Raw genomic sequence first — 12000 nt, forward strand, 5'->3', positions numbered from 1 at the left:
ATAATAATAAAAAAAAACTCTCTTAAAATATATACAAACAAAAGAATAGACAAGATGAACATAATCAAACTATCTGTATGAAAAATAAATAAATAAAATAACATAATGATAAAATAATATATAAAATATTAACACAATCGACCTGAGGATCCCTGAGCCCACTCCAATTTTTTATTACTTTTATGAAAACTATGTATAATTACTAATCAATTTATAATAAAAATTAACGAGTCTGCCAAGTATAGGTAGGTGGAGGGAATAACAAATGGCGGCTGTTTCAAAACGTTATAAATAAGTAATTTTTCATTCGAAACTCTATTTCTTTAAAACTACCAACAACTATAGAAAATCTAAGAGAATGGCATTTAAAGTAGAGTAAATTTGCTAAAATATAAGCCCTAATAGAGCTATTTACGTTCCGTAGTTCTCGAGATATAGCTTTTTAAAAAGCAACTTTTCTTTAAAATGTTGTACAGAACGTACTGAAAGATCAGTAGTTAGTGAATTTATTTTGAAAAATCTATATTTCAAAAACCATTTGACGTGCAAATGTCTGTTAGCACTCAAATTAAAGCTAGTTTAATAGGCTATAAAGTAGTTTATGACGTTTATTGTCGTAGGAGTAGTAGTTTACATGAAATTTGTTAAAATAAATTGATTTTATATTGATTCATAAGTGAATATCATAAAAACTACTACCCCTACGAAGATAAGTGTGTAACTACTTTATAGTAAGTTAAATATTCTTTATATTGAGTGCTGGCAGACACATGTGCGTCTTATGGGTCTAGAGATATATTTTTTCAAACATCAAACATTTGATACAAACAACTAGAAATTAACAGTTTCTGAATTATTTTGTCAAATATCATAAGAACTTCTAATCCTACAAAGATAAACGTTAGAAACTATTTCATAGTAAATTTAACTAGCTTTAATTAGAGTGCTGACAGACATCTGTACGTCCTATGGATTTTGAAATAAAGTTTTTCATATATCAAACTTATCGTCCGAACAACTCTAAATCAATTTATTTTAGGAAATATCATGAAGACTACTATTCCTACGAAGGTAAAGGTCATAAAATACTTTATAGTGCGTTAAACTAGCTTAAATTTGAGTGCTAATAGAAATCTAGTTCCTGAGATATATATTTCTAAAAATTAATTAACAAACTATTAATCTTTCAGTACATTTTTAAGAAATGTTACTTTTTAAAAAGCTATATCTCGAGAACTATCGGACGTAAATAGCTATGTTAGGGCTAATATTCCAGCAAATTTACTCTTCTTTAAATTTTGTTCTTTTAGATTTTTTAGTGCTTTTAATAGTTTTTAAGCTATAGAGCTCCGAATGAACAATAAATGTTTTTTTAAGGTTTTGAAACAGCTGCCATTTTTTATTTCCCCTATCTATACTCGGCAGACTCATCAATTTCGACTTGTAATTATACATAGTTTTCATAAAAGTAATCAAAAATTTGGGTGAAATAACTGCCTTTTTTTCTTCCCGGCTCTTGTTCTATGAAATACGAACCAAGAGCAGAGAGAGACAAATTTTCCACAAAATTCCACTTACATACTTATTCAGAATTCTTACAGAAACATCCAGTACCTTCGAAATAAAATTGTAAAAAAAATAAATAATAATAATCGTAAAAGTAAGAGTACCGATTTATTTGAGTACCCTTTATTATTTTCTTACAAGGTAAATTACTGTAGCTCATGTTTTATGAAATAATCCTTAAGATTTCACAGTTGAGAAATTCAATATGTTTATTTATCAAAAATGCCTTCAGTTCTGAAAGTTGATACAATAAAAAAATATAAGCTCTATAAGATTCAATCTTATAGAATTAAATTAAACATTGCGATCATAACTATAATTTTTCAATTAATAAACATAGTTTTGCTGACAACGGAATCAATTGTCTGTCTCAGAGCCTTCGTCCTTTATAAATGTTACTTTTTCACATTGCGCGTGAAACGACTTTTGTCCCTAGTGATTTATAGTGACTCATAGTTTATTTACAGTATAAATATGATATGAATCACTATATCTGTAATGTAACGATAATAAGAATCCAACAATAATTACTGTTATTCATTGCATTTTTAAACTAATGAGTATTTATTTTTTTTATTATATTATATTAACACACTTGTTATGTATTCTTAAATTAGATGTTGAACGTATAAGTCATTATTTATTCTTCTTTTAAAATTGTAAATCCCTTATTATTTCTTGTCATTACAGATGCTTTTAAGAAACATTTCCTAGTTCACTATGAAATATCAGACAGTCTGAGAACCATTTAAGAACATTAAAATTTCCACATTTCATCACCTTTTTTTTATTTTTTATTTTTTGATCTAAAGTATGAAAAGAATATAATTATTTTTTATGTACTTATACTCTTAGATGTCTCTCAAACCCTAGCGAAGTGAGCACTCATTATCATTAGCGACCATTGAAATATTAAATTAATCAAAAGTTAATAACAAATTAGGGAGTGAGAATCAAGAAAGAAATTTTGAGAAAAACATTATTTAAAAAAATATATATATATTTAACAATAAAAACCCAAAATAATACCAATACTATCTATTATTTTTAAAAAATTTAGCGATCACAGTGTAATATTTTATTTTACATATAATGTGGAATTATTAAAATGCGTCATAAAATTGCAGAATACGTGTAAATTTCAGTTATACAATTTCAACAACGAGTAGTACAATTAAATGAACAATTTTATGATTAGTAAAATCGTGACCTAATTACACTTCATTGATTTTTAAGAAATGCTGAATTTTCCACTCCATAGGGTGGGTGCGTCCCTTTAGTAAATGGGTTTGTTTTAACTCATTAGATATTGTTATTTTATTAAGTTTCATAGCGAGACGTCTAGGAATGTCAGGAAGTTTATTTTAAGAAGCCAACTTTATTTAACAGCAATCACACGTTTCAAGTAATTAATTATATGATGCATTTGACGGTCCAGAGAAAAATGTTTAATTATTTTATTTTTCTATAAAAATAAGTTCACTTTGAATGTTTAAGCCCAGTATAGTAAGTTAATTAAACCATAATGTTAGGAATGATGCGCAATATTGAATAGTTTCTTTAAAATATGTCTGGCATACATTACAGTTTTCATTCTGGCATATAAAGCGATTCATATATAAAGACATAAATCACATAAAAAGTAGTTCCCAACCAATGGGAGACCTAGGACGGAATAGATATATATATATATTATCTGATGTGACACTACTCAAGTAAATCAGTGATACAATGATTTTTGTGACGATTTATCGTTAAATCTCTTTTATTGTTTACTTTTCATGAGGTTCGTTTTTGTCAGCTGAAAGATTTTAATTATAATTTTAAGCAAATGTACAATTAAAAATACTCTAAATGCACTTCGATTCAATTGAGGGTTGGGCAACTAATGGTTTATTTTCCGAATTAGTTGTCCGCAGAATTCTTCAGGTGGAGTTGGTGGGGACCACTGATCTAGATAATACTTCGAAAAAATGAACTTATAATTATCCGTATGTTTTTTGTTCTAAGCAAACAATAACAGGTTGTGATTGTCAGTCCATCATAAGTTAGAATCTATTCAGGATTTATTTTTTCAAATAGAATTATAAAAGGACATTGAACAATGTTTATATTTAATTATATTTATATTTACTTAGATTTACATATTAGGTGTTCCAGGCATTATATCCTATAGGCGCATTAACTGTAAACGTATTTATAGGATAATTACAGAGCGAGCTGGAGGTTTTAGATAATACTAATTATAGATAAAAAACAGAAATAATTATCATAACAAAACCTTCCTATCATAGAAGTTATATATTATAATGGGACAAATTTAAAAAAAAAAAAAAAAGTAATATAAATAATGATGATACTTCACAATGGAGACATAAAAAATTGTCTACGTTTATTTCAGATGGTAAACTGAGCATGGACAAATACCATCGGTTGTCTGTCATCCACGATTATCTAAGCTCGCTGGTCGAGCGCTACCCTGAGGTCGTTAGTGACGGCATCATAGGATTTTCCTGGGAAGGGAAGCCGCTCAAGTACATAAAGATATCTTCTGGAAAAGACGATTCCAAAGCTGTTTTCATAGATGCAGGTGACAAAACTCATTCTTCCAGAGGGTTCGATAATAACATATTCTTGAATTTTTCATTCCAGTCATTTTTAAAAATATAAATACGGATTCATTTTCTTTTATAAATTTTATTTTCCTTACAGGAATCCATGCTAGAGAATGGATCAGTCCAGCAGCTGTGCTTTACGTCACTGGAGAACTGACGGAGAGAAGGAAAAAATTACCGAAAGAGCTGCTCGATTTGGACTTTTATATCTTACCAGTCCTAAACCCAGACGGTTACGAGTACACACACACGACGAAGCGGCTCTGGAGGAAGAACAGATCCCATCGAGGACCCGGCTGCCAAGGTATCGACCTCAACAGAAACTTCGACATCTACTGGGCCGGGAAGGGGACAAGCAGACACCAGTGTTCTGAAGTCTACGTGGGCCCTGCACCTTTCTCCGAGCCCGAATCGCTAGCTATCGCCGATTTCTTGTTAACTGTCAGAAACCTCAAAGTAAAAATATTATAGTGATCAGATATTAGCTATTTTTTTCATTAACTTTCTTTTTATTTCTATTTTATTGAACAGGAGTTCTTCAAATTATAGTCCGCGTACCAACTCCAATCCGGACCGCCATAATTTATTATGATTACACAATAAAATTTATAACATCATTGTGTGGTTCGAAATTGAACTCTCCTAACTCGACCAATTTCTTTTTACTTGTAAAATTTACTTACTCTAAAGATGAGCACCAAAGGATCCTCATGTGTTTCGTAGAAAATCGAGACAATAAAGACAATAACGAAAAAGATTTTAATAATACATAATACATATAAATATAACTGAATTTGAATGGAAAACTGAAATAAATGCAAAATTAGCGACTAAGGTGGAAAAGATAAATAAAAAATAATAGTTAATTTTTTGGGTAGATTTTTACTTCTGTGGCCATCCCACGAAATGAAAAGTTGACCACGACCATGGTTAGAATAGGTTGATAACCTGTAGATGACCCTTCCGTATGTCAGAAATGACCAGAAAGCGGGTCACAAAAAATAAATAAATCGATAAACACATTTTTACTCTCCCTGAGAACGAGGAATTAAAAATATATAAGAATAAGGTATAATAATAAATAAATAAAATACGCATTTATACTAGCCTAATGCCATCTATATTTACTTGCTTTATACATAGTCGGCTTATGCTGGGCGCTGTAACCAACCAAATAATAAACAGATGTTTATCTTTAACGATCGATAAAGACACACTAAAACCGATATGGAAATTAATACTGAACATTTTGACTATAATTAATGGCTTATTCATCGCATACTCAAATATGAATGTAAGGTCTTACGAATTTATACATTCATAGAAATGAAAAATGTCCTCTATTAGTATCGGGCAAAGCCTATTTGCAATTACTAATTAAAATCAAATGTAATTGCGATTAGTTTGGTTCAATTTATAATTTCTGACCATTTTTACAATTAAAGTAGTTTTTAAAATTACTAATTAAAATTATAATTTCATTTCATAGTTTTAAATTACGTAATTTTAATTGTAATTGCGATTCCTTTTTCACGACTATGTTCTCACTGTTATTTTTTTCTTTTTGCAGAAAGAGTTACAGTTTGGATATAACTTAACTAATATGACTTTACAAATGATTTTTTCCTGAGTTTTGAGCTCAAATCAAAGAATTCGATACGATTCGTAGTAAAATATTAGCGTAGTGGAAATAAAATATTAACCATTTTGTTCCAGGCTTACATCTCAGTCCATAGCTACAGTCAACTGTTATTACTGCCGTACGCCTACGACTCTGTGAAGCCTTCGGATTACGCTGAACTGAAAGAAACTGGGGACCGGGCCGCAGAGGCTATGGCAATATCAGGGGGAGAATATTATCAAGTTGGAACCTCCCCGGATATTTTGTATCCCGCATCAGGTAACAATTCAAAAACTAAGTAATCATGTTGTAAATCTCTCTACCACGAAGGTAAAGGATACTATCTACCAATTTAACATTATTACAGGTGTTCTTACTATATCCACAGATTAAGATCAGTGGTTTCCAAACTGGGTGCCGCGGTTTCATTGGGGCTCCAAGCGTGTGTCAACAGTGTCGCAAGCGAATGCCACTTTCTCAAAATATTCCAAAAAAAAATTAAAAGCTAATTAACATGGCATCTGTACAGTGTATTCCAACATTTACTGAGCACTTCGTTTTTAGTACGACAAGTCTACCGCGAAATTTTTTAAGATAGAAGAGGATGCCATGAAATATTTTAGCCCAAGAAGAATACCGTAAAATTTATATTGCCCAAAAGGGGTACCGTGCCGAAAAATGCTAGAGAGCCGTAATAACGCTTGGGAGCGGAAAATGGTGGGAGTAATAATTTAAGTATATTAACATTAGGTAATAATTTAAGTATATTAACGTAGTAATAATTTAAGTATATTAGGTAATAATTTAAGTATATTAACATAAGTATATTTACATTAGGCGCTCGATCTTCCAGCGAACAGCCCTGAAGAAGGCTAGAAACTCTAGCCGAAACGTTGGCACAATAAAATAAGTTAAGCATACTTATTTGTGTTTTTCATTGACCGCACCCCCAACCATCTTCTCCTCATTTAATTTAAGTATAATTTTCACCGACCGAGTTCAATATTATCGTTATTATTGCTACTCAATTTTTTTTATTTATTTTCAACTACATTAATACCATACGATTCACTATAATAAAAAGTATTTTGTTCATTTTTTTTTTTTGTTTTAAATAACAAAAATATTTTGATAAGTACAATATGAAAACAATAAATTTTATACAAACAAGAAATATTTCATAAATTGATATTTATTGAACAAACAAAGCAAAAAAACATAATAAGCTGCTACTGTATAACAATGTTGATCAAATACTGCACTACCAGGACTCCACAGTGCAGCAGCGAAAAATTGAAATAATTAAATTAAATTACATATTTAAGCTTTTAAGAATTTAGTTTAATAATTTTCCCCGGATTAATATAGTATAGTATCGATTAATAATCACTTAAGAACAGGAAAATGTGTTAAGAGTTCTTAAGCTCAAAATAATGTATTATCATTTGTTTATGAAACTTGCTCACGTCGAGAATTCATACGTCACGTTTTTCTTGCTGACCTCGGGTTGCTTCTCACTCCTTGTTTAAAGTAGCACCTCGAATAAAATCATCCAAACTAGTGAATTATATACAATAAATCAATACTTAAGGGCTTATAGAATTATACTACTTATATTTCGTGTTACAGTAGCGGATCTAGAACTTGCGGTGCATTTTTGGGGCCTAGCCGATCACGGTGAATTAAAAAAATTATATAAATAAAAATTGATTTGCCTTTGCATCATTCGTGTCAAAACCTTTTTTTTTCACTTTCGGCTCAAACTTTTGCCTAATTCAAAGTATAAAATACTTTAAGTTTAGTGGAAATTGAGTATCATAAATGCATATGGTATAGTTCTAAAACTTAAAAATAGTAAATTTTAAAGGTTTTGACAAAAAAAAAAAAATAAAAGTACTTCTGAAGAATCCAAGTAATGGTCAGCGTCGTAACTACCGCATTAACACTTGCAAGTAAATTAACTCGGATGGTTTCTACATTATTTTCTTTTTAAAAATTTAATTGTTTCCTTATTTTGTTTTTCAGTTAATTCTAGCGTCATATCTTATTATACATACATAGTTTATAGCAGTAGATAACACTATATAATAAAAATATATGATAAAAAAAAATAGAAATAACTTCAAAGGGACTTAAACAATATTCATGAAACTTAGGAGTGATTTAGACCCACATATATATACTGTACCAAAGGTCACAAACCAAATATAATTAAACAAATTAGAACCAAAGATATCTAGTAAAAAGTTTTTCTTACTTTGAAACCAATACACACTTAATAAGACATTAAATCTAAATGTTGTTGATGTAGGTACAAAGAGCAAACATTAAGCCTTCTAACAGTTGTAACAACATAGGGATTAGATAAAAAGTAAAGGAGTTATGAATAATTATATAAACAATGAACTCCAGATGGGGAGGGGGGAATTCATATAATAAATATATGCTTCAATCATTTTCTAAATTCAGTAATCATTTAATTTAGTTCAGACACCAACTTCAATCGTAAAGGATCTGTTGAGGGTTTGTTTATATCTTGAGTGAGCATAGATATTCGCTGTTTGTCATCGACTAGCAAACAAGATAGTTGCTTTACGAGAGGCTCTTCAAGCCTCTAGTTATCATCACTGAGCCTAAAATCAATATATTAATTTAGATTAAAAAGCCGAATTTGAATCCGGCCAGAGAAAGTTGTCTTCTGTCTCGTGGCGGAACCAAGGAATGAATTTCGCCCATCTCACTCTAGCTAGAATAGTTTGCCGTTACAAATTACCATGCTCTCATCTACCTTGGTCAAGGTTCATCTATATAGGTCTCTTTCGATCTTCATTTTGAAAAAATCATCTAAAATAACAAGCATAGATTAGAGCTGGGCCAAAATTAGTTATAAATAGAACTGTAACTGAATTTTCCTGCATAGAATTTTTAGTGATTATTGTTAATTAATTAAATAATAAATTAACCTAATAAATTTATTATTAATTAGTAAATTGTTAATTAATAAATAAACAGAACCATGTCAATTTAGTTATAGTTTTATTTATAACTAATTTTTTCTCAGCCCTGGTGTAGATTGATTTTCACTTTTGTGTCATTCAAATTGTACATCAAAATAAACAATTGAATAAATTGGTAATTAAACAACTTTTAATTAAAAGTTTCCTGGAACTGATGATTCATCCAGAATGAATGTACAGTGAAAAATGTAAACAACTATCGCCTGTCTATGAACCCTGTTACTGAGTGTACTTGGCTATTATTGTATTATTTCCTACTAAAGAGATATCTTAGTGATAACTAAACTAATTCATCTATTAAAAGTGAAATTAAATCAATGCTTGTACTATGACTCTTCTATCATTTTTCTCAAAATACATTTTTCAAACATGAATGAACATGAAATTTTGGATGTTCCATAATAATTATACAGTGTAAGCTTTCTTACCTTGTAAAATACCCGTTCTTCATTTTCTAGTTGAAAGACATATTGTCTTTTGACAACAAATAACTAGTCAAAAGTTTTCGAAAAAAAAAATAATAATTTTTTATTTATGGCTTAGAGAATCAAAATTCGTAGAAGTTTATAAAGTTTTACTAAAAACGTAGAAATATTTTTTTTTTTTAGTTTTAAGCAATATTAATTTTATTTTTAAAATTAAAAAATATTCTTTGAACATGAAATTAAATTTTTAAATATTTAAGTAGATGAATGATCCTTTGATAGTTGATAGTCATTTAAGTAATTAGCTTTGTACACCACATGCGTCGGTACAAATAGTACAAGACCTCAAGAGGAGAAAAAAAGACTCCAATTTTTGATTAATATAGGTAGGGGGAATAACAAATGGCGGCTGTTTCAAAACTTTCAAAATAATTAATTTTTTATTCGGAGCTCTGTTTCTTTAAAACCACCAACAACAATAGAAAATCTAAGAGAGCATCATTTAAAGTAGAGTAAATTTAAAAGCAACACTTCATAAAAAGTGACACATTTATGAAAACATTTCACAAGTTAGTGCATTTATTTTGAAAAATCTATATCTCGAAAACCATTTGACGTATATAGGGTTTATGGGTCTAGATATATTTTTTCAAAAATCCAACATTTTATACGAACTAGAAATTAATATTTTGTCAAATATCATAAAAACTACAAAGATGAACATTATTCACTATTTTATAGTAAATTTAACTAGCTTTAATTTGAGTACTGACAGACATCTGTACGTCCAATGGTTTCTGATATAAAGTTTTTCATAAATGAAACTTATTGTCCGAACAACTATAAATCAATTTATTTTAGCAAATATCATAAAAGCTACTATTTCTACGAAGGTAAAGGTCGTAAACTACTTTATACTGCATTAAACATGCTTAAATTTGAGTGCTAATAGAAATCTATATCACATAGTTCCTGAGATATAGATATCTAAAAATAAATTAACTTACTACTAATCTTTCAGTACATTTTTAAGAAATGTTACTTTTTAAAAAGCTATATCTCAAGAACTATTGGACGTAAATAGCTATATTAGGGCTCATATTTCAGCAAATTTACTCTTCTTTAAAGTTTGTTCTTTTAGATTTTTTAGTGCTTTTAATAGTTTTTAAGCTATAGAGCTCCGAATGAAAAATTAGTGTTTTTTAACGTTTTGAAACAGCCGCCATTTTTTATTTCCCCTACATTTTAGCTCCTGTTAGCTCTTTTTGGTATAGCGAAGAAAATATAAAAATGCAAAAAATTTGCAGATGAGCCAATTTTTTTTTATTGAGATTTTAGATTTATCATGCTTAATATAAAACAGCAGAAGCTAAGAATGTAACTATAGCTGTAAGACCATTTATACAAAATGTGCTACTCTAAGGATAATACCGAATAGACAATAATATCCGCTTGATCGTAACATTTTCAGGTAGTTCAGCTGACTGGGCTAAAGCAGTTGCAGGAGTAAAATTTTCATACACTTTCGAACTGAGGGACACAGGAAAACATGGCTTTCTCTTACCTGCATCGCAAATCGTCCCAACTGGTAAGGAACTGTTCGAAGCGATTAAGGTTATAGCTGCGGCTGCTGCAAAATCATGAGGAGGCACAATCACTTTTTATTGTTACTTCAGTTGATAAAACATTTAATGAACATTTTGTTACAACAAAACAAGTTATTTAAATAAATTATTTATTAGTGTTATGATAATTTGCAAATAATTATTTGTCATTTGGTGTTGTACTGAAAACATATTATGATGTATTAACTACTAAGTAATGTAAGATAGTGTTCAAAATTTGTTATAATTAAAATAAGATTGTAAATTAAAATTTGGAACATTCTTAGTCCATAGGGGGTTACAGTTATTCAGTTATTATTATCCATATAATATATATATCCAAGTTGTTGCAACATAATACGTGGTTAATAAATAAAAATAAATCAATCTATCTGTAAAAGAAAATAATTCTGCCAAGAACACACAGCTTCATCGAACGCCATTTCTATTAAACAGGAACATTTTCAAAGTTTGACATTTTTTTCTCATAATTTTGATTTGTTTTTTTATGACAAATCCTACGAGAGGAGCCCTGTTGGAAACATGACTGTAAAAGACAGTGGATGGAATTTGATAGGTCAAAACAAAATGTATATCATATAAATATTTATATAATTTATAACATCTATGTAAATAAAAATCTAATATTAGCTTATTACTTGCTTAAGGTCTCCGAAAGTTCCTAATCGATTCAAACGATTATTTTTTAAAATGTTCGGTGTCGTCCTGGGGAAGTTCTTAGCTAATGGAATCTTGGATTCTATAGTAGATAAAAAATTATTACAAGATTAAACTTTATTAACGCATAAATCGAATGTATGGATTCCTTCATTTACTACATACTAGACAATAAAATAGGTAACGAAACTGCCTAAACAAAAAAATACAAATTACCTAAATCTGATAAGTATTAACGAATATATCTCGATTTTTCGATTTCTGTTCCTTTTACCTATATAGATAAAAATGTGATTTTTTTTTCCAGTTTTTAGTCGAATCTTCATTGATTCCCTATAAAACAAAAATGAAATTCATTGAAATCTGACAACAATCCGCTAAGATATGATATTAGCACCCTTATTTATTAAAGTTTTGTCATAGAATGTGTATTTATGCTTTCAGATTTTTGTTTACATTGTTTAATATAAGGTT

The 12000-nt window shown here is 29.3% G+C and overlaps 1 protein-coding gene and 1 long non-coding RNA gene across 2 annotated transcripts in view; one reads left to right on the top strand and one right to left on the bottom strand.

Annotated features, from left to right (window-relative positions):
* LOC106680271 (carboxypeptidase B) overlaps positions 1–10888 on the top strand; it is a 12908-nt gene extending 2020 nt beyond the window's left edge. The window contains exons 3-6 of the mRNA XM_067047073.1: positions 3968–4156; positions 4279–4637; positions 5898–6081; positions 10716–10888. Coding sequence (XP_066903174.1) covers positions 3968–4156; positions 4279–4637; positions 5898–6081; positions 10716–10888 — 905 coding nt within the window. The remainder of the gene's footprint in view (positions 1–3967; positions 4157–4278; positions 4638–5897; positions 6082–10715) is intronic.
* Positions 1–10922, bottom strand: part of LOC106680275 (uncharacterized) — a 23084-nt gene extending 12162 nt beyond the window's left edge. Inside the window, exon 1 of the long non-coding RNA XR_001343089.3 lies at positions 10809–10922. This is a non-coding gene — a long non-coding RNA (uncharacterized lncRNA). The remainder of the gene's footprint in view (positions 1–10808) is intronic.
* Between the last annotated feature and the right edge of the window lie 1078 nt (positions 10923–12000).

Source organism: Halyomorpha halys, unplaced genomic scaffold (assembly GCF_000696795.3).
Source record: "Halyomorpha halys isolate HHAL.00 unplaced genomic scaffold, Hhal_1.1 Scaffold252.1, whole genome shotgun sequence".
Lineage (NCBI taxonomy): Eukaryota > Metazoa > Arthropoda > Insecta > Hemiptera > Pentatomidae > Halyomorpha > Halyomorpha halys.